Genomic DNA, 22,024 nt, shown 5'->3' on the forward strand with positions numbered 1-22,024 from the left:
TCCATTGTAAACAACATATGGAAGAATTTGGTTGTTGGAAGGAGTCGGAAGTTGGAAGTCAGCCATCCTGACTCGGAGCCCAACCTTGTGAACGTATGACTTCCATCTCTTATGCCAAAAACATTCCATAGAGAGAGTTATTATGGGGCCCTGCCATCGCATTTTAGGTCCCTTTTCAAGACACCAGAGACTCTCCATGCCTGACGAAGGGTGACTGTGCCCAAAAGCTTGCTAAGAACTTTTTTTCCAACTACTCAGTTTAATAAAAGCTATCACATCTACCCAAAGAACCTTGCCTGCCTACGTTCTTAGACCACCGTGACTACAACCAAAAACCCAGTTTTCAAGACAACTGCATTTTATAGTCTGTGATAAGTGTGCCTTACTGCGCAGCTTGCCCAGCACTCTGTATCCTAAGTCAGCACTCGTTTAATGTCTGTGGACATGTCTGTACTTTCTTTCAAGGTTCCTAAGTACAATTGCTGGGATTTTTTTGGTTTACATTTCTGTGTCCCAAGATTAAATTATTTTGGAAGCTTTGAATAAAAGTAATTTTAATTTAGGTTTGAAAGGTTATGAGTTGAGACTAAAACAATAGTTACTTAGTGTAAGCAGTATGAATGCACACACCTTTATAGTTGCTTAAGTGGGTACCTGGGAAAACCAGTGATGTACACATACTACCTAGTTCTCAGTGTCTACAGCAGAGTATCTGCTTCTTTCCACAACTATAATGCAACCCATTACAGCTAATGGTTGCATAGGGACTATTTAATACAGATTTGAAGCTTGGTTGCGCCACCGTTATGCTGTGCCTAGGAGGATTTGCGAAAAGGATACCTTGCCCACTTCATGTTGCACGCTCCAAATGTCAGAAATAAAATAGTTTAGCTGCCTTGGTGCAGTCTGAGCACATGGCAAGAAGCAAGCATAAGACAGGAGGCCTGAAAGTGGTACTGGGATAGATGCTCAGAGCTTCTCTCAGTTGGCTGTGCTGCCTCGTGCTTGAATACTAGGCAGGAGCTAGTGAGCAGGACATGGTTCTTGAACATAGCTTGGGCTCTGTACTTTCAGACTTCCCTGCTGTTTGGGTGAAGATATCAGTTCTCAGTGTAGATCAAGAATAGGGAATCTGAATGGAAGTATTGATAGTAGGGCATGTTTCGGCTTAAAGGTCTTGGTGCTGGTAGCTTGAGTTCTGGAGCTAAGACCTTGCCCAATCCGCTTACTTAGCATAACACACTACCTTTCTTGCAGCAGTTTCCCAGCTATGTGGTCCTCATGGTGTAGAGCTTATTTTTAAACACACTCTTTTCTTTTTCTAGGCTGTGCGTGTTACAAAGCCCAAAATCCCTGAGGCCATCCGAAGAAATTTTGAGCTAATGTGAGTAGCTGCACAACAGATCTCCCATTGTTCAGCAGGTTCAGGCTGCCAACATAAACAGGTTGGTGTGCCGTCATTGTAGGTGAATCATGGTCCCCCTTTTACATACCTCCTGTAACAGCCACACTGGGGTATGTTATAGAGGCCCTGCCATTTGATGTAATGCCTTATTCCTCTTTGTGTTTAGAGAGATGATATGGCTTGCGCTGTCTGTCTGTGCATTTCCCTAGCTCTTACCACTGTAGCAGTATCTGAGCCCCTTGTGTTCATTAATGAATTCAGCTACCCAACCCCCTGCAATGTAGGGGTAGTGCTGTCATCCTCCTTGTACAGATGGGGATCCCAGGACACAGAGACTAAACTGTGCCCTAGATTCCATAGGACCTAAATCTTCCTCCTGTGTCCTGATCAGATGTCTTAACTACAAGATATAGTGGCCTGTCCTGCAGTATTTTAATATCACTTAACATGTAAAACTGGACGTTCTTAGGACACTACCCAGGAAGGGAAATGTCACCATCAGCATTTTACAGCTGACTTTTTGGAGCTTGCATCTGCAAAGTTAGTTGAGGGTCAGAGCATGAGAGTGCTAAGAATCCATTTTGTAAGCCTGCACACATGGTTGCTCTTTTGTTTGGAGTGGGTTATAAAGTTTAAATAGCTTGGTTCTAGAAGATGTTACTCACCATAAGAGCTTGATCTCTCTGTAGTGGGTCACAATTAGTACTTATACTCATTGAATCTTGCTGAAAACTCTGTTTCCCTTGTTCCTTATCTGTTTGTTTTTTGTAACTTGGCCTGAGTATTAGGCACTAAGGATAAGAGTCTGTTTCCATTTTTTTGAGACCCAGCCCACACTTACTTGACATGTTCTTTGATGTCCTAGTATTTCAGATGTTATCTTGGGAAAGGGACTAAGTGACCAGCTTAAACACCACCCAGCCATATGGCAGGTATAGTGATCTGCCCAGGGTCTCTTGTGGAAGGCTGAAGTTCGCTTCTCTCTGTTGTATGGGTGTTGTGTCTCTGTCAGGTTTGTCTTTGTCATTTTGGAGCCATTGCATGTTTGGGCTTCCCAGGTGATAGCAGGAGGATGCACTTGCTCTGGCACAGCTGCAAGCATCATCTCTTTAATGTGCACCTCACCAGAGCCTCTGTACTACAAAGGGTTCTACTGAGTGGCTGCTCCAGCTAATGCAGTCGCTCATCTTTTGAAAAGACTTTGTTTGTCTGCTCTGCGCTCTGTCTCAGACAGAGTGCCTGTTTATTTTCAGGCATGGGTCCCAGTCTTGGTGATCTGTAAAACCTTCAGTGGTCTGTTTGATGAATTTAAGACTCAAATGTGCACAAGGCACTTGCATATAGAACCATCTTTAATATAGTAACACCTTCCCTCGCTAACCTTGTACTGGACACAGCTTTTCACTGCCCCTGTGAACTAGCAGCTGGCTGGCTCCCAGTCAGGTGTCTCCCTTGGAATAAATGCCTCTGCACTAGGGTGGTGTGGATGCTAACAAGTGTCACTCCATTTATTACCAAGTGGGTTCTAATTAGCTAATGGCTATTAAATGATTAACGTAATGCTGATTTAGCTTAAGCTGGATTTTTCTTCTTTGGAGGCATCTAACACATTTTCAAATTGTGTGGTTGTGCTGCCGCCCCCTCCGCCCCCCACCCCCAACTCACTGGGGTGTCCGTATTCAGAAACTACTGCTCTCTGGTTATTCTGTAGCAGATTCTCTCTGTCTCCTTAGCGGTGACCCATGCTTCTTGGACACTGACGTTGTTAGCCAGGCTTCTGTCCTAAATCCACACTAAGGAGCTAGAGAATTATCCCTGTTGTAAACTCTTTTGCTGTACAGGGAAGCTGAGAAGACCAAACTGCTCATAGCAGCCCAGAAGCAAAAAGTTGTGGAGAAGGAGGCAGAGACAGAGAGGAAAAAGGCTGTCATAGGTATGTTGAAGAAGCAGTGCTTACATCTGTCAGTTTTTTCCCTGTGATGATTCTCCCAAGCAGATACTGAGGAGCTGACTCACTAGGTGGGCAGAAGACATGCATGGGCATGGTTCTTACCATTTGATGGAGTGGGGTCCAACATGGCCAAGCAATGCAAGTGGAAATACAGTCACTGTGAAGTCCTGTATGAACACATTTGTGTGTGTTGCATTGAATCCAGTCCCTCCATGCAGAACAGGGGCACCTCAGCTGTTGGAAGGTCAGCTCCTGTGTCCTTGTCCAACTCCAGTGTAGGGACCACATCACTGCCCTTAGGAATTATTCCCCCTTCTCCAGCACTGCAGAATAGTGTGGGAAAGTGGGGATTGGACAAGGTGTAGGTAGCATCTGCTGGAGTGGCACTGGGCTGTAATGTACATCCCAAACCCTTTTTGCAGCTGTTTTTCACTGAAGAAATTCTTGGCCTGATTCAGGGCTCCCTCCTACACTGGGGAGGCTTGTAAGTTTTGTAGGTCTTGGCAATCCAAGCTGCCCTGGCAAAACCGGTCAGGCTCTTGTCACCTGAATGTCCATGCATCTGGGAATTCACAGAAATGAACAGCAGCACTGTGCTTGTGACAGCTTCACAACCATTATGGCTATCTCTTCTGATGCTACCTGGGTCACCTGAAATGCAAACAGCCAGTACCATGATGTTGTATTGAATAGCAGTGTGGGATCTGGGGAGGATGGTTATGCAGAGAAGTGAGATACAGAGATGGTTTTGTAGCAAGTCCAGTTGGCCACTACATCCTGTGCAGTCTACTCCAAACTTTTGCCTAGGTATGGATTGGGTTGGTGCTGGAGCAGAAATTGTCTGAGCTACTGTCTGTAATTACAGAGGCAGAGAAGGCTGCTCAGGTGTCCAAGATTCAGTATCAGCAGAAAATCATGGAGAAGGAGACGGAGAAGCGTATTTCTGAGATTGAAGGTAATGATGGAACATAATAGAACCTCCCAATGCAAAGAGCTGTTATGCAGATTAACCCAGGAAAGACCCCCCCTCCCCAGCAACCACAGGTATTATGTACTAGCTGCCATAGTACAAAGGATAATAAACTTTGCACAGCTGCAGCTTTTGCCTGCTGGGTGAATTCCCCTTCCCTTTCCCAGGTTCCTGTGCAGGAAGGCAGCAGTGCATGTAGGTGACAGATTGTTCAGCGAAACTGTGGTGTAGACACAGGCAGGCTGGCTAGAATATGATCTTTTGGGGGTTTCCGGCCTCAGTTCCCATGGTGGCCTAGCCATTGCACTGCTAACTGTTGCTCCTTTGACTTGATTTCCTGCTGCTGTACTAGATGCTGCTTTCCTAGCAAGAGAGAAGGCGAAGGCTGATGCAGATTATTACGCTGCTCAGAAAGTGGCAGACTCCAACAAGGTGAGGGTGTATCTGAAAGCAAACAAGACAAAAAGGGCTTGCGTAGTCTTCTAGCTGCCCCCAGGACTGGGTGGGGGCTTGGAGCAGGAATGATGTGAGCATGTTTGCTTTAGCTAACTTCAGTCCTGATTTTTTTTGTGGGGGGGGAGCAGGGATTTAAATCCTGACCACAAAATCCAGCCTCATGGGTGGGGCAGGGAGACACCCATGATACTTGCCAGGGAACATTGCCTCTTACAGGATGTGGTGTCTCACTTTGTAGCTGAAACTCACGCCGGCATATCTGGAGCTAGTGAAATATCAAGCCATTGCTGCAAACAGTAAGCTGTATTTTGGTGACAGCATCCCCAGCATGTTTCTGGATTCCTGTACTTTCAAACATACATGGCAGAGGACTGCACAAGACCCCAGCCTGCCCTTGAAAGAGGCCCCAGAACCCTGTGGGGAAAGCTGCTTCGAAAATGAAGAGAATGCAGGCTGATGGAAGAAGTGGAGAGACTTCAGCTGAACAAGAGCTGGAAGAAGGGGATGCCTGGTCTACACAGATGTCCTGCCCAGCTGTGCTACAGGGACAGTGCCTGCCATTCTGCTCTGTGCCAATGGGAGAGACGCAGTGTGTGCACAGGCATCCTGAACGTACCTGGCAATTGGGTTGATTTTGTTTTAGCAGCAAATGTTTCAAGCTCTCTGCCTTTCCCTCTTCTCTCTTCCTATTTTAAGCTGGTGCTTCCAAATGAGGGATGATCCTGTACTAAACGTACCTATACTGGAATATTAAAGGATAGGAGCCAGGAAAGCCTACAAAGGTGGTTTGTTAGAAAGCATGTGTCCTCATTCCTCTAAGGGTAGGAGGTTTGCTGGAGCCATGTTTGAGTGCAAGGGTCATTCTGCTGCTTATTTTTGAGGCTGGACTGACACAATGCTGCCTCTGGCTGGTCACTGACAGGAGAGCCAGTTGCTGAGGCTTCAGGTTGGGAAATGTGACTGAAGGGGGTGGGGGTCCCCACTGTCTCTCCACATCTGTCTCCCAGCTGGAAAACAGCACCAGAGGCATGCTTCATTGCTGCCTGTAAAATGTTGATCTCTAGCCAACCAAGCCATGCTTTGCTGTGTGCTCCTGTTTGACTCTTCAGAAGCCACTGCTGGAGTCCTAGCTGGGACAGCTTTGGTTTGAGAGAGACTTTTTAATAGAACATACGTAATAGATCTTGAGATAGGTGTAATCTTTTCCTCTAGCTGTGTAGTGTAACGCTAATTCATTTGAACTTGACACTAGTTTTGTCACTAATGGGCTTCTATTACTCTCCCCTGTTGAGAGTAAGAACCCCTGCTAGCTTTACTGAGGCTTTTTGCCCTTTGAAGATTTCTCCCTAGCTATCCTATTTGGTGTGGGGAGAGCACATTGTCCTTTGGGGCTCTGCAGATTGCTTTTCTCCCCGTGCTCTGATGGGTTGAAGGGTGCCCAGTAGACAGCATCGACTGCTGGAAACTAGAGGATGGAGCTTTGAAATCTGTTTCTGATCACATGTGCCTGTGCTGGTCGTCCCACCTCAAGAAGACTGTCTTCTCCCCACCCAAATGCAGAGAAAGAGAGGGATGGCAGATGCAGAAAGCCTGGAGCAGCGCTCGGAGCACACAGAGGGCCTCAGCTGGCCATCCTGATGCCCACTTCTCAAAGGGATGCTGGAATAGTTTAGTCTTTGTTCTGCTTCTCAGCCAAAAATGAGCGCTTATGGCCTTTGTCTGCTCTCTAGCCAATGCCAGAGCCTGACCTCAGCCGTGCCACCCAGCTGATGGCATTCTGCAGCAGAGTGGGAGAACTGGGCATCTGAGCCACAGGGCCCTGAGGCACCACAGCCTCCCTTCAGAACTGGAATATTTCTGTTTCCAGACAGCCGGGGGGATGGTGGAATTAAGAGATTGATGTAATTCAAAATGTGTTTTCCACTGATGAACTGTTTGGCCAGAGAATCTCTTAACTTGCCCCAGTTGTAGGCAGAGCTGCACCACATCTCTGGGTGCTGATGTCTGCAGAACAGTAAGGGAGGCTGCTCGTTACACCTGCTCCCTGCCTTCCATGCACCATCAGAGGCTGGGAGGAGACAGCTGTGTAGCAAAGGTATGGATTCTGGCAGGGTCTCCTCTCCTTGTCCTCTGCCTTGTTTTTTTTGGCATTTATCTTGCTGTCTTGCCTGCAGTTCCTTTCTTGGTGATTCGTCTCCTCCTGCCTGCTAGAGATTATAAGAGTGTGAGGTGAATACCATGGAACCAAAACATCTTGGTTCTGCATAAGGGCACTAGCACTCTTTGCCTCCAAACCAACTGTGACAGGATGGGAGAAAAGCAGCCCAGAGCCTCTGTGTGGAGCCCTCTTCCAGCTGGCTATAGTTGTCTGCCTTGTAGCACTGCTTTTTATCAAGGCTACCTGCAGAGCTTCCTAGGGTAGGTGTTGATCTCCTTAGACTGTCAAGTCCTGTCTTCCCTTCTATCCTGGCAGTTTGGGGAGCAGACATCCCCAGGGAGGAATGTGCTTGGTCATCTTTCTTTCTTTTAGATCCCAAGTAATAAAATCTTGCTTTGTTCTCTGCCATATCCAGTCCAAAGGTCAAATCCAAAAATCTCTCCAGCACACTGTCTTGAAAGAGACCTGTTCTTATTCTCTTGACTAGTTAGAAGGAGCATGGGTGACAGGATTAACATGGTCCCTGCTGCAGACCCTGATTAAAGGTGCCTTATCTGTGTAACAATTGCTCTTTTCCTGCGGCAATGCCATCCATGCATGGGGAGTGGAGTTTGGGCTGCTCAGTTTTAACTGTACTCCGATCAAAGCAGCTTGCCTGCAATTAGGCCTGAGGCTTAGAGCTTTTGTAGGCTCCTTACTCCTGGCCTTTGAATTTCATGCAACAAAATGCTTGCTCTGTCCTAGCACTACTCCCTGCATCTTCCCAGGGTCATTGCTGCCTCCTTCCCTCAGACACAGAGAACCCCTCCTGCAGCTTTCTTCAGGCTCCACTCTGCAGCTGAGTGTTGATCTCCATCTGCTCCCCGCCACCCCACAGCTACTCTGCTTTTGTTTTTGAGTTTCAGCCAGAGTTGTCTCCTACAGCTTATTCTTCCTGGGGCAGGCATTCTCATAGGAATGTGTAGACTATTTAAAAGGCCTGATGCTGTTGCTTTGTCCTCTCCCAGGCCTCTCAGGTTCTTTCTCTGAACTGTGCTGTCAGGATTACCATATGCCATTCTTGGGTTTTTTGAGGGTTGTTGTTTTTTTGTTTTTTTTTTGGTCTTTTTTTTTTTTTTTGGGGGGGGGGGTTGTTTCTTTTGGTTTTTTTTCTGTAGCCAGAGAATTTTGTCTCCGAGATACTATCATTCAAGTGGCCTGGATGCAGAATGGCTTGTGATCGTGTTCATGTTTGCTTTGCAGAGCTCCTAGAGCCCAGCCAAACTGGGAGCCCAGGAGCATCTAGCTGTACAAGTGCTGAACCACCATCCAGTTCCCTGGGGCCAAGCGGCAGCAGAGATTGCATCTGTTCACCTGATTGGGAGTTTGCAATCAGTGGAGAATACACCATCTTTTAGGAGTTCCTTAGAAAGCAGCTCTAGGACTTGGGGGAGAGTTCCCTTCAGAATGTATTATGATGTAGGAGAGCTCCTGTCCAGGGGTGAAGCATAGGAGGTGCATGCGGGTGCACGTGCACCCCTGCAAAAAGGCTCCACTGACACTGTCACTGGTGCTTGCAGGCAGTCGCCTCTCACCACCCTGTGATCCAGGCAGTCCATGATCATCCCCTGGTCACCGCCACTACTGGCAGTGCCGGCACTGTCAACATCCTCCTGTTGACAGTCCCGGCGATGTGTGCAGGAGCTCCCCGAGGGCATCTGCCATTCATGATCCTGTCCCAGGCCCTATTCTTGTCGTGACCTTTATGTTCCTCTTGGCTTGTGCCCTCTTTTTGTCTGTATCTATGAGTTTGCACATCTGTATCCTGGCCACCAGGAGCTCACTTATTCTGCTGCCAAAGTTCTGTTGGCATGTGAAATGTCATGGTGTCTGTAGGTAGCTGTAGGATCTCCTCCCAGTGTACACAGTGGGAGGAAGAATGAAGGGGTGGCAGGAAAGCATAGACTAGCCAGCAGTCAGTAGAAGTGTTGCCAGAGCCGAGGTGGAGCATTGGATCCAACATGTAAGATAATGGGTCAGAGAGGGAAAACCCTAAAATGGCCTGAGCAGCAAGGCCAAGAACTTTGTTAGGGCAAGGAGAGACATGGGGGTGAGATGGAGATAAAGGGAAGAGCTGGGAGGTGCAATTTACAGCCATTTCCTGCTAAGTATAAACAGGAATGCTAGAAAAGGGCAGGTCCTGCTGCTTGGAGGTAAGATGCCGGCCATGAAAATGGTGGTTCAGCAAAATCCCTCCCCCCCCCGCTACTGGAAACCTGATTTTGATTTGAGAGCTTACCTGGGCTTAAATGGGAATTACTGAGCAAAAGCAGAGTAGTGTCCTGTTTCCAGGTGGATCATATGGCCCTCCATGGAGATGACTTGGAGAAGAAACTGGCCAATTCCAACTCCTCATAAAAATCCAAATCCTTGCTACTGCTGGACAAAGGGCAGCCACTTCCCTGTGGAGTCATGGCCTTTTCTAATTGGCCAATATCAACTGAAATGGCTGTGTCATGGGATAGTTTCCAGGTTGGGAGGAGGCTGCTGGGAATAGAAGGCGTATTAGGAACAGAGAGGCCTACCTCTGCCAATCCCTGCCCCATGGCACAAGCCAGTAGATCAGGGGTGGGCAACCTGAGGCTGCAGAGCCACATGCAGCTCTTCAGAAGTTGATATGCATCTCCTTGAGCCTTTGCACAAACACACAGTGACCAGCTTCCAAAGCCATTATGTCACATTGTGTGCTTGTACAAAGATTCAAGGAGGTGCATATTAACTTCTGAAGAGCCACATGTGGCTCTGGAGCCGCAGGATGGGCACCCCTGCAGTAGATGATGAAGTGAGTTGACATGACCTAACCTTGGACAAGGTGACCTCAGCAGGGGCTGTAGGGCTGGCTCCATACCCTGCCAGCAGGGGCTCTGCGGGTTTTTTTTTATGCCTGTCACAAGGAATTAGAATGTCTGTACAAGTCTTCTCCCCAGCCTCCACTTCTCATGGACTGCTGAATGCCCACCAAGTAACAGCTTTGAGTCAGTACAGATAGAAGCTGCTTAGGCTTTATCTACATGGCAATGGTGGCAGGTCCTGGTGAGGAAGGGGCCAAGCCCCTTCCTGTGCCTGCATGCATGCTCCAAACCCACAAGCTTGCTAGTACGGCTGCTGTGAGCTCACCCTCAGTGGCTGCTCCCAAACGTTCCCCAGGCTGAAGACACAAGAGTGCCTGGAGCAGAATCTCTGCTGTATTTCCAGCTTTAGAGCATGCCTGCAGGTACAGGTGAAGTGTACTTGTGGTGATCCTCAATGGGATGTACACCCCCTGCAATGTGGGTACACCTACTGTAGGTGCTGCATCCTCAGACCCTTTGCATGAATGGTCCTGCATTCCCAGAGACACAGGAGGGTTTAGATCAGTGGTGCCCACCTTTTTGCTCTGAAAGCCAAATGACTGGTGTGAAATGGGTCTGCAGGCCCAATCCAGCATAGCATAGAGCTGGGGCTCAATCAGGCAAATGTTGAATCGGGCTCCAGTCCCATACTCTGTGGCAGCCACAGCTGTGGCCCCTTGCAGGATCATGCCTGCCACCCCAGCCCCCAAGACAGGATCAGACCCTGCCGCTTGCTCTCAGCCCCATGCACTTTCAGGTTCTGGCTCTCTTGCCCCAGTCCTCTGTGTGCCTGATGGAGCCCCATCGCTCACCATCCCACCTGTGCATGCAGGTTGGTTCCCATATGCAGGGTCATGTCATCTGGCCCACAGAGCTTGGAAATTTGGTGGTGGAGAAGGTGGTAGCAGCACTTAATTGCCACTGCTCCCTCCTGCTCCCTTTAGCCACCACTGCCAAATTTCTAGACCCCATCGGGAGTCCTGTGGGCTAGATCACATGGTTCTGCAGGCCAGGTCTGGTTCATGGGCTGGGGGTTGAGCGCTCCTGGCATACACTGTGTCACAAGAGAACAGACATAGGCGCTGGAAGCAATGACAGGACAAATGAGTGATGCTAGGCTTGTCTGCGTATCCCAGTGCTGCATTGGTTTAAGTGCACCCATACACCAGGGCACTCATTGGGGCTGCCTGGGGCTGGGATTCCCCATCTCCTTTTCCAGACTCTTGGATCCACCTTTGTGGAAGCCTGGAACCCATGTGGCAGTAAGTATTCGTGGACCAAGGCTTGCGCTTCTCTGGGGCAAAGCCTTTTGTCTGTGTACCTGTGGTCACCGCTACACTTGGGACAGGGGAGTAATTCCCCAGCTCATGGACATGGGTGAGAGTGCAGGAGTGTAGTTTGTTGGGGGCCCCCCCCCCCCCCCCCACACACACACACACACACACACACTTCCTCCCCTGCTTCCCCCCAACTCCAGGCTGGACTCAGGATAGTGCACAGGAGAAGGTACTGTACTTGGTAGGAATAAAGGAAGTACCACTTCCTCCACAGTCAAGAGAGAATTGCCTGGGTGCTAATGGCCCTCCCCAGGTCCTTCACCTTGGGGCTTCTGCTTCGCTGGAGCCAGCTTGTTCAGTGTTGCATTGAACTCTACATTGCCCAAGCGGACTGGACGGGCACAAATGCAAGAGAGATTTCCTGCTTCCCACAGCCTTACAGCTGGGCACAAACAGCTGAGCACAAAAGAAGTATTTGGCAGGGAGCCCTCCTGGGGAGTTCTGAAGGAGTAAGAAATTTCTTTCTCCTTCAGAACTCCCCATCCCACCCCCTCCAGCCACTTTTTCATCTAGGGCTTCCAATATCTTTTCTCAAGCCTGGGAGTTGCATGTTCTATGCCCTCATCTCACTGTATTTTTGTACATCTCTCCGAGGAGTCTCTGAGAGTCTCCTGTTGGCATCTGATCGGCACTTTGATGTTGAACTTTCTGGGTTTTTTTTTACCATTTGAGGGTCCACCTTCTGATCATTTCTGCCTGTTCTAACCTGCTGGTTCTCCAGCTGCAGCATGTAGAAATGGAGATGGGAACTTCTGCCCTGTCTCTGGGCAAAGGGCACTTTGCATCCAAGAATGTGAACTCTCTCAGAGCTTGTTAAGGGGGGCAGGGAGGGAAGACTTGCTTGGTTGCAATCTCAGAATGTGGATGCCCTTCAAAATCTGGTTTTAAACAATGTTCTTGCCACAGGCTCTTGGGATCTGCGTGGGGAGGGCACTTCTCCTGGTCACTGAAGAGGGTTCTGTGGAGTTTTTACCTTTGGAAACGTGTTTGTGTTCAAATGTATATGCACAATGTTGAATTTTTGGATAAAACAAGAATAAAATTATTTTGTTAGCATTTAGCAGGTGGCTGCAGTTCTGCGGCAAGCAGCAGTCTCTCAGCCCTTTGTCTCCTTGCCTCCTAACCAGCATCACTCTGGATAAGATGTTCTTCAGTAGAAAGCTCCTGTTGATGTTGCAGTCAGCCTGCTGCCCCTCTCAGATGCATGGGAAGACCCAGATCAGCCCGAGAGCAGGTGCAATAAATAATTCAACTTCACACCCTTTTTAAGATATGCCTTATGTGGTGGAAAGCCCCTAGAGCCTGTCACCTGCACAGGGTCCAGGACCATGCTCCTTGACTAAGCTGGAGCCTGCTTACAGCCCTTGCTCTCCCTTCACACAATGGCAAGTAAGGGCCTTCATGGTCACTTAGTCCTTAAGCCAGGAAAAGGCATTGCCCAAAGTCCTCCCAGGTTAATAATGAAGACCCTGCACAGACTGCGGACTGAATGGGGGAGGCAGGGATTCATTCATGAGCCTGGGGTTTCTCCAGGCCTACCATTCAAACTGCCAGTCCTCTTTCACAGGCTTTCTCCAGACCAGGACCCTGCTGTGGGACTGTATCCATGCACCACAGCTGCTGCTAGGCTCTGTGTACCCTTATGTATACAGAGCCAGAGACCAAGTCTTATCTCAGCTGCTCCTTCACCATGGAGTAAACAAGTCTTTTCCTGACCCCAGGGCCAAGTAGCAGCACAAGATCCACAGTGCTAGGGTCACAGCAGTTCAGAAGCCTGGTGAAGCCTGTTCTCTATCCATGCGCAAAGCAGGCTGCACCAAGCCCATCCCAGTAACAAGAACGGGACAGGCAGGGCAGCTGGAGCCCTCATGGTGCAGCTGTCTCTGCCATGGGGATGCAGCCAAGATACAGCCCTGCTCTGAGTTCAACATCCCAGAGCACAAGGCAATGTAGCTACTGTGGAAATGATCCTCTTGCTCTCATTACCGTGGCTTGTGTTGCCGGAGCAGTGGCTTTCCTGGAGAGGAGGAAGAGGGCTGCCCCCTGGTTTGTGATGAATACCCCCTGGTGGTAACCCTCAGCCCTTGAGCTTGGGCTCAAAGGCAGTGATTCTCAACCATTTTAGTCTCAAGGTGCACCCCTCAGACAATGCCAGCTTAGTTTTCACATATATTTTTTTTTTCCTGCAGAAAAATACTAGAAGGATTCTTTTATTGCAGAGAACTCAGAGAGACCTCAGCTTGGATTCCTATGTGAAATCTGTTCATCTTGTGAATCCTGTTTTGCACACCTTACAGCATGAACTTTGCATGACACCCTATGGCACCCTTGAAAGGATCTCAAAAGTGCCCCAGGTGCCATGGCACCCTGATTGAGAACCATTGCTCTGAGGACAATGGGAACCAGAACCTTGTTTTTGAGAGTTTGTCCTGGGCTCATCCCAGGCAGGTGGAGCAGAGCTGCTGCAGTGTATCCTGCTCAGCGTGGAGTGGCTGGTTAGTGCCCTGTGCCTGCATGTCTTGCTCTCTGACCTCACTCATGGCACAGAGCATATGATGTGGTCTCTGAATGGTAGATTCTAATATCCGGAAACAGAGCCTTTGGCTGCAGGGCCTACCTTCAAAGCTACTCCTTGGCCTGCTCTCTCCATGCCCCCGCAGCAGCTGATACAGACAGTGGTTTGGAGCTCCAAAGGAATGTGTTAATCAAGCTGCTGTTTTTCCTGCTGCCCTGGGATGCAAAATGGGGGATCACCCAGAGGAATCCCAGGTGAGCATGCCCGAAACAGGTTCTCTAGCCTGCCCAGTGAATGCCCCTGCTCCTGGGAAGCAGAATTGGGGCCTGGCTTCCCCTCACGACATCCGCAGGGGTCTTGATTGGTCCAGATAGTAGTTCGTTTGATGGCACAGTTCCAGAAGCCCGGGGCTTGACATCACTACCACTCACCACCACCCCTTTCTCTACTTCCAGTTTCAGTTGAGAAAGCCAGTGGTGCCTGAAACCCTGATCTTGGATGTGGGTAAGTCCGGGGGAGGAGGGGAGCAATAGGTGTTAACCTTCCAGGTTCTGGAGCTGTGCCAATGTAATGGCTCTGGCAACTGCAGTGATGAGCCCTGCTCACCCCATTCAACCCACAGAGTTGGGTTCTTCACCCTGTGAGAAGCCCCAGGGGCTGTATAGTGGACACCCATGTTCTGTAGGGTACGTTCTCGTGGTAACTGCATGTTCCATACCCTCATTAGCATGCATGTTCGGAGGGTTGGGGGCTACTTGGGCCTGTGCTTTACTGTTTGTGGCTCAAGGGCCAGGTGGGTCAGATCTTGGCATCTGCTGCCCTCTTCCAAACCTGTGAAGGTTATAGGTTCGCAAATGGCACAAGGGGAAGTTGTGTAAAGGTTGCTGAGGAATTGGCACTCACTGTAAACTGTGCAAAGGTCTGCTGTAGGGTAGTCCTTGGGTACAGAGTGAAGAATGCATATAAGGAACAAGAGAGACTTCAGGTAGGGGTGATGTCTTATATGGCAGTGCTGTTGGCCAGCAAACCTGAAAGAGCGTGTCTATGGGAGCAAGGTCCTAGAACAGGTACAGATGGAAACCTGTTATACCCTTAATTCTGAAATTTGAAGTCCCTGCTGTTGGGCAGCCCAGGATCTGGCAGAACTGGGGTTGCATAAACAACTGGAAAAGGAGTGAGGACTTCCTTCTGAAGGTGGTAAGGAGCAGTGATCCCCAGCAAGGCAGCAGCTGTGACCTCTTCTGGCAGCAGGGAGCAGCAATCCCCAGTGATGAGTACAGCAATCCCTAGTGGCAGTGCATCAGTGATCTCTGAAGGTGGCAAGGAGCAGCATTTCCAGGGGTGGTGACAACCCCAGGTGGCAGTGAGGAGCAGTGATCCCAAACTGCCAACTCCAGTGCAGATCTCCATAGCCAACAGCTGTCATTTTTGGCTGGAGTAGATGGTAGAGCCCCTGGATAGCAGTTGTGGGTGAGTGTCTCTTCCCGCAGGATGGGCTCAGTTTGTTTGGTGGTGACTGATACTATTAACTTTGTGATTTCAGCTGATCCTTAACACACATGGTTTTCATTAAAGCTGTATTTGTCCCCTTTCCTCTTTGGTAAACCCTGTTACAAGTTCCTGTTGCTTGTGAGTGGGGAAGTTCATTCACTGTGGAACACCCAGCTAAAATTTAGTTTCCCAGTTTCTGGGTGGGATGTCAGTCAAAATAGACAGTTCATGTAAACTCCTACATTGTACCTTTGTTACTGCCATCCAGTGCCTAGCAGAAGGGTTACCCCAAAATGGTCCTAGTTTCTCAGATACCTTGGGAATTTATTTTTGGATACCTGGAAAATATCCCATTTTATCAGTCAGCCCATTTTTGACGGCTACAAAACCTTTTTATAGTCAATTGCAACACTAAATAGATTTTATTCTGTTTACCAGCAAAAGACAACCCAGAGGAATTGGCATTATAGAAAGAAGATCCAGTGTTTGGAGTGAAGAAATATGGCAGGAGTTGAGAGCTGTTGTCTTCCTCAAGGTGGATGTGAACAACACTTATTCATTGCTTCATGAAAAAAATCACTCTGAAAACCAGGGAAATATGCCTTCAGTGCAGCTGAATCAATAGCGGCACCATTTTCTATGATTTGTGGTTCTTAAATTATCCCAGAAAAGTCCTGTTTTTTTTATTTTGAAACAGATTATCTTAGAAGTCCAAAACTCAATTATCTGAAACACTTATTCAGAAGTATGTACAATGCTGCTGCGAAAGGCACATCCATATTCATCCTGATGTTTGCATCTGTGACCTTTCTTGCCCCAAATCAACACAGTCTAACTTCTACCAAGTACCTGTGCAAGAACTTACCTCCATTTGTTATGGAGGGGATGCTGCCCAGAAGATTAGGTTCACAAACTATTATAAAATTGCCCTTACTGGTGTTTGATATTATCTTTTCTCCTTCTTGTGCCATCCTGTCTATGTCTGGCAAGTTAAAACCACACCCAGGCAGTAACACCTCTTTGTGTAGAATTTAAAGTATTTGTGCTCAACTTCAGTAGAGGCAAGTTAATTGAGAAAACAGCTGGGCAGTCGTGAGTGGCAGGAGCAAAGCAGTGGAAGGGAGAGGAGTTGCACTGTTTGCCCAAATCAGTGACAGAAACACGGCTCTGGGGAAAAGTTATTTGCAAGTTGAAAGAAGGGTGGCTTTAATTAGCAGTATTTATAATGTGGAATAAATGCAAATAGCAGCTTTGTAGCATAGTATAATCTTTGAGAATTGGGCACTTGTTCAGTGGGAACTAATGCTCTGAAATACTGTCATCTTGTGACAGACTAGGCAAGAGACGCCTCTTTCTACAGAAGGTGGAGTAGATTTACACCTTGTAGACTAACTAAATCATACGTAGAGGGAGGTGTCTTGCCTGATCTGTCACAAAATGGATATAGTATAGTATAGCGTAATCATAGTATATAGTATGTATGTAGTATACAGTATACTATATGTATATAGTAATTGTGTATAGTATAGTATACATAATAAGTATACTGAATAGTATACATAGTTATTGTGTGTATGTGTGTGTGCACACCCTCCCCCCCCCATATACGCACACATACAAGGACTAAACTAGATTAGACTAGACTATCGCCATCTTGTGACAGACCAGGCAAAAGACACCTCTCTCTACATATATATGATTTAGTTAGTCTATAAGGTGCAAATCTACCCTACCTTTTGTAGAGAGAGGGGCTGAAGTGAGGCTGATGGGTCTGTAGCTCCCCTGATCCTCCATCTTCCCTTTCTTAAAGATGGGTGCTATATTTGCTCTTTGAGGAGCCTTCTACAGAAGAGGGCTAAAGCTAGAGGACCATGCCAAGATTGTCCTCTAATGATGGAAAAGGAGGGCTAGAAGGGACTGCAGGAGGTCATCTGCTCCAACCAACCCCCCTTTCAAGGCAGGATTGTCCTTATCCAACCTATCCTATGTCTGTCTAACCTGTTCCTACAAACTTTGTAAACACCCCTCCCAATGTAACTACCAGGCACAGTGCCCAAAACATCAGCAACAAGTAAAGGAGAAGGAGGGCAGTGGCAATGTCCTGCTCCTGCAAAGACCAGAAGGACAGGCAGTTGTTAAATATGCTCAAGAGACTTGAGAGAGAGAGAACCATGCTCCTGCTGCAGAGCAAGACAAAACCCTGGGCAGTTCATGCTAGCCTGACTATACAGTAAAAGCCCTTCCTGATCCCCAGGGTCAGATTGCTCTGACCTCGAGTACTGGAGTTGGATCCTTTAGCCAGAAACCCTTGAGGGTTTTTGATGTCCTAGCAGGAGTATCAGCACACCCCACCCTGCTCCAACCTCTGACCTGGGCTGCAGCCAACACACAAAGCTGCTGAAGAAGACGGCACTGGGCCCTCCCCCTCCCCCTGCTCAAACCAGTACCAATGGTAGAGGGTGGAAATTCCCTCCACCCCCGTGTGGCAACCAGCAAAATCCAAAACACCCTCCGCTGTGCACTGCAGTCTAGAGACCACGAACACACAGTGATCCCTATGTCCAGGGACTGGGCTGATCCCAGTGTGGTGCTCGGGGGTGGGACTGTGAATATCTATGCATGTCATGGGATAGGGTGTGTTGGGGGCAGGGTATTGCTGCAGGTATGTTGTAGGGAGGATCCTGCGGGCACAGGATGGTGAGTTGATGGAGTGCATTTGCGGGGGAGGAGGATTATGTCCTGCAGCTGGTTAGAAACCAAGGATGTGTTAGGTGGAGAATGGCAAGTTGCTGATGCTCTGGCACAGCAGACTGTGTTTGAGGAAAGGCACTGGGCCATTTCCATTCTGTCCCAGTAGCAGGTGTGCATGGGTGTGGGTGTGTGCTGGGGCAAGGTTTGGGTGGGGGAATTGATGCTCAGTTGCTTGTAGGTATGTCACAGTACAGGGTGTTAGGGGGAAGCAGTTTTCTGCAATTATACCAAAATAGGGCTCATGGCAGGGAGGAGGCTGAGTGTCTGTGATGCCTTCCCAGTGGGAATGCAAGGGAAGGATGGTGTGTTGCTGTGGGTCGGTGGGGTTGGGCTGTGTTGGGTATTTGCCATGCTCTTGCATTAGTGGTGCTTGGTGAATGCAGATGCTGAGCTGTGGGTGTGGCAGGATGAGCTCTGTAGGGCAGCAGGGTGCATTTCTGTGGTCACTTCCCAGCGAGGTGCATGGAGGAGTGCAGGGATGTGCACGCAGGGAAGGAATGCTGCACTGTGGGCCTATCCCAGCTAGGGGTGCGTGTGTGTTGGGAGGGGCTCTGGGGGGTCTCTCACAGTAGGTGTGTTTAGGGGAGAGCACTGAGTTGTCATGGGTGCATCTTGGTGCAGAGCTGCTGGGTGGCAGTGGCTCTGTCTGAGGTGTGGGGGAGGATGTTGAGCCACTGCAGATCTAGTACAATGCATGGTATTAAGGCAGCAGGAGTGGGCAAAATGCGGCCTGGGGACCAGAAGCGGCCTGCCAGGGCATTCTGTCTGGCTCGTGGGGCCCCTAAAACATTTAGAAAATTAATATTAATCTGCCCTGGGCTGCCTGTCATGCGGCCCTTGATGGCTTGCTGAAAGTCAGCAACCGGCCCTCTGCCCAAAAGAATTGCCCACCCCTGTGTTAAGGGGCAGATGCTGAACTGTTGCCCCTTCGTTGGATGCATATGGGAGGCCCTACAATGCACTGTCCAGCCCCAGTGATAGCAGGGCTCCCAGAATGCATTGCACACCACAACATGAGCTGATGCACTAGAGCAGAGCTCCCAAAATGCATTACTCATTCCCCCAGCAGCCTGTCCACACCCTGCCCCAAAGAGACCCCCCATCACAAGCGGGTGGGGTGGGGGTGCGCACACACAGTCAGATGCCAGCGGAGCCAGGCTGGCCTGCCACCCACTCCATCCTTGTCTCTCTGGGGGTCTAATGAACAATCAGCTCTTGACATTTCTAGAGCTGACCCCTCTGCCAGGACTCCCTACATGGGCCTAATGGCTGTAGGGGAAAGGCCTCCATCCGCACGTGCCTCTGCCTGTCCGTCCAGCCCTGTACGTCTCCCCCGCCTCCCTTGAGGACCCAGAACCAGCGCTGCCTCCCCAGCCTGAGAGCGCCTGGATCCTGAACGCCCTTTGGCAGGGGATGGCCTGAGGTTGGTAGGGATGGAGCGGGTGTCCCTGCACTCCACCCCACATCCTCTCCTGCTCGTGCCCCCCTCCCCACTGACCTGGGATGACCTCATTGCCCTTCTGGCCCCTGTGACGTCACCACGTTAACATGCGGCAGGAGGAGCAGTCGCTGCCCAGCGACCCACTCGCCAGCAGGACCCAGGGGTCTGGAGCCCCCCGGCTTCTGCATGGTGAGCCGGCAGGGAAGCGGGTGGGGGCACTGTTGAGGTATAGGGGGGACCCCTGAACCTGAAAAACTAGCCCAGAGCTGGAAGAGAAAGACCAGAGCTGCCTGTGTCTGAGCCAGCCAGTGCTCCCACCCTGGGGCTGGGCTGCCCAGGGTCCCTCGAGGGGAGAGCCCCGGGCCGTGTCCCCATCCACTGAGCCAGCCAGACAAGAGGACTCTGGCTCCTAGATCACCGTCCCCCCGCCCCCCTACAATGGTGCTGTTCACTGCAGGCACTGAACACCGCTCCCTGAACGATCAGCCATCTCGCTGTGGCTGGAGGGGGGTGAATTAAGTGCCCAGGGCTCCCATGCCTCCCTCCCTCCCACAGCAATGATGGCAGTTGTCTGGACCTCCACCCAGCCCACAGCCCGGGGGCAGTGACAGGTTTCTCTGCCCCTTGCGGGGGGAGGGCATGGGTTTTTGCTCCCCCTGCCCTACCCTGTCTCCAATGCCCCCTTCCTGCTCCCTGCAGTGGGGCTACCAGGCTCACCCACTGACATGGACAGGGGGTTTCTGAGGGTCCCAGGGGTAGTTCCCACCCCAAGGCTACGCTCCTAAAAGGCCCTGCCTGGGGTTGTCCTTGCTGTGGGGTCTCCTAGGCAGGGTGGGGTCAAGGGGTCTGGGACATGCCCCTGCAGCTGGAGGGGGGGGGGGGGGGGGGGGCAGGTCTGTCATTGCCTTACCACCTGTTTTGTGCAACCCGTGCCATGGGCAGCCCACAACGTCATGGACTAGTGCCTGCCCAGCCTGGAGAGCCACAGCCCTGGGGCGCAGGGACTGCCAGGGATGAGGCAGCAGCCAACCCCCCTGAGACCAGGACCATTTCCACCCACAGGACAGACCCCACACAGGTGTCAGGGGCAGGACCCTCTCTGCACAAGGACTCTCCACCCTGAATAGCATAGGGCACATGGAAGCACCATCTCACCAACGCTCCCAGGTGAGTGCCAAGAGGCTCTGAGGGATGGGAGGAGTGGGCTGGGGCCCTGGGCCTGTTGGCTTTGGGCACCACCTCTGCCCTCAGTCTCTAAACCATTGAGCATCCATGTCTGCATATTGGTCTGTCTGTCTGTGCCCATTCTTCCCTTCCCAAACCCCACCAGGGCCCATTCCCCTCCCAGAAAAACCAGACACCCTAACTCACAACCCCCCTTGCTCAACCCATAATGTTTTATGGAAATCCTTAAGTCTTCATAGAGAATAGCAATACTGATTTAGCCCAGATCTATTCACAAACCTGGATCAGTTTAATTTGCTTTGAAATCGTATCTGTAGTTGAATTGCAACTGTACATGGGGACACACATCAGTTTAAATCTCCCTTGCAGCAGTTCAGCTTGTCTGCGATTTCCAAGGGCTACTTAAACTCTTTTAAGGGTGCAGGCAAGTAAACAAATTACCACAGGATAAGCGAGGGTGAGAATATACAGCACATCGGCTTGGCAGGAAACCCCAGTGCACAAGTTCAGACCCAGCGGTCATTGTGAGGTAGCATAACGGAGTGAGATGAGCTTTTCCACATCAGCTGTGAAGAAAGAGCATTCACATGGCCAGTTATTGGGGACTGCCTTGTGTTCACCAAGGTGTACAATATAAGAACTTAGGGACACTCCCAGAAATGATCAGGATGTAGGTTTAAACCAAGGTATTTTTTACATTGTGCATAGTCAGCTTGTGGAACTCATTGCAGCAGGAGGCTGTAGAGGCAGGTATAATCAAGTGGGAAAAGGGATTAAATGTTAATGGAGCACTGGCCCACTGGGAGCTATTAAATAGAGATATGTATTTCTCTGCCATTCCTAAACCGATGCTGGTTGATGCCAGGGAGAGTATGACAGGGAATGGAGCGCTCTAGATAAACCCTGTTCACATGCTCTCCCTCTAAAGCAGGGATGGGCAATTATTTTGGCTGGAGGGCCACTTAATGAGTTTTGGTGAGCCGTTGAGGGCTGCACACCCAATCTTTCAGAAGATATCATTTTAACAAATTACAGATAAAAACAAACCACATACTAAAAGTCAAACATCTATAACTAGGGACCTACCAAATTCATGGCAGCTCCTTTAGTCTTCCAGGTTCCTGTGCATGCCACCCCACCACACACTGCTCCCTGCTCCCCCCCCATTGGCAGGGAAGCAAAACCCATGGTTTTAAATATGGCGCTATTTTGCCACCCTGCTGGTCAACAGCAAGCAGCAGGGTCACCAGGAGGAAGAGCTGCTGGAGACAGCAAGCCAAGGAGGGCCACGGCAGCTGTGGAAGCAGCCCCACCAGGAAGCTGTGTGGCCAGGGCTGGGGTGGTGCTGTCTGGCAGGGGCTTGGCCCCATGCGGACAGCTGGAGGGGCAGCTGCAGTCGGATCCAATCAATCAGTTGGTAGGCACCTCACCCCAGGCTGGATCCGGTCTGCAGGTCATATTTTGCCTGCCTCTGCTCTAAAGCATTCGCTTGCT

At 49.9% G+C, this 22,024-nt stretch overlaps 1 protein-coding gene and 1 long non-coding RNA gene across 5 annotated transcripts in view; one reads left to right on the top strand and one right to left on the bottom strand.

Moving 5' to 3' along the window:
* The window catches only part of ERLIN1 (ER lipid raft associated 1), a 38,456-nt gene extending 26,075 nt beyond the window's left edge, over window positions 1-12,381 (top strand). For 2 of the 4 annotated variants that reach the window (XM_019547706.1, XM_019547707.1), the window contains 5 exons: window positions 1,326-1,384; window positions 3,247-3,338; window positions 4,222-4,311; window positions 4,679-4,758; window positions 5,021-7,499. In XM_019547706.1, the coding sequence (XP_019403251.1) occupies window positions 1,326-1,384; window positions 3,247-3,338; window positions 4,222-4,311; window positions 4,679-4,758; window positions 5,021-5,239 (540 nt within the window). In that variant the 3' untranslated portion in view covers window positions 5,240-7,499. Of the gene's footprint in view, window positions 1-1,325; window positions 1,446-3,246; window positions 3,339-4,221; window positions 4,312-4,678; window positions 4,759-5,020; window positions 7,500-12,201 lie in introns of those variants that run through there. The other 2 variants (XR_002103248.1, XM_019547708.1) reach the window with 2 other exon arrangements.
* LOC109318437 lies at window positions 9,791-21,836 on the bottom strand. The gene is made up of 3 exons (XR_002103249.1): window positions 21,821-21,836; window positions 19,201-19,206; window positions 9,791-10,993 (listed from the first exon to the last, which is right to left on the bottom strand). It is a non-coding gene; the product is annotated as an uncharacterized LOC109318437 (long non-coding RNA).
* Between the last annotated feature and the right edge of the window lie 188 nt (window positions 21,837-22,024).

Source organism: Crocodylus porosus, unplaced genomic scaffold (genome assembly GCF_001723895.1).
Source record: "Crocodylus porosus isolate Cpor-Errol unplaced genomic scaffold, CroPor_comp1, whole genome shotgun sequence".
NCBI lineage: Eukaryota > Metazoa > Chordata > Crocodylia > Crocodylidae > Crocodylus > Crocodylus porosus.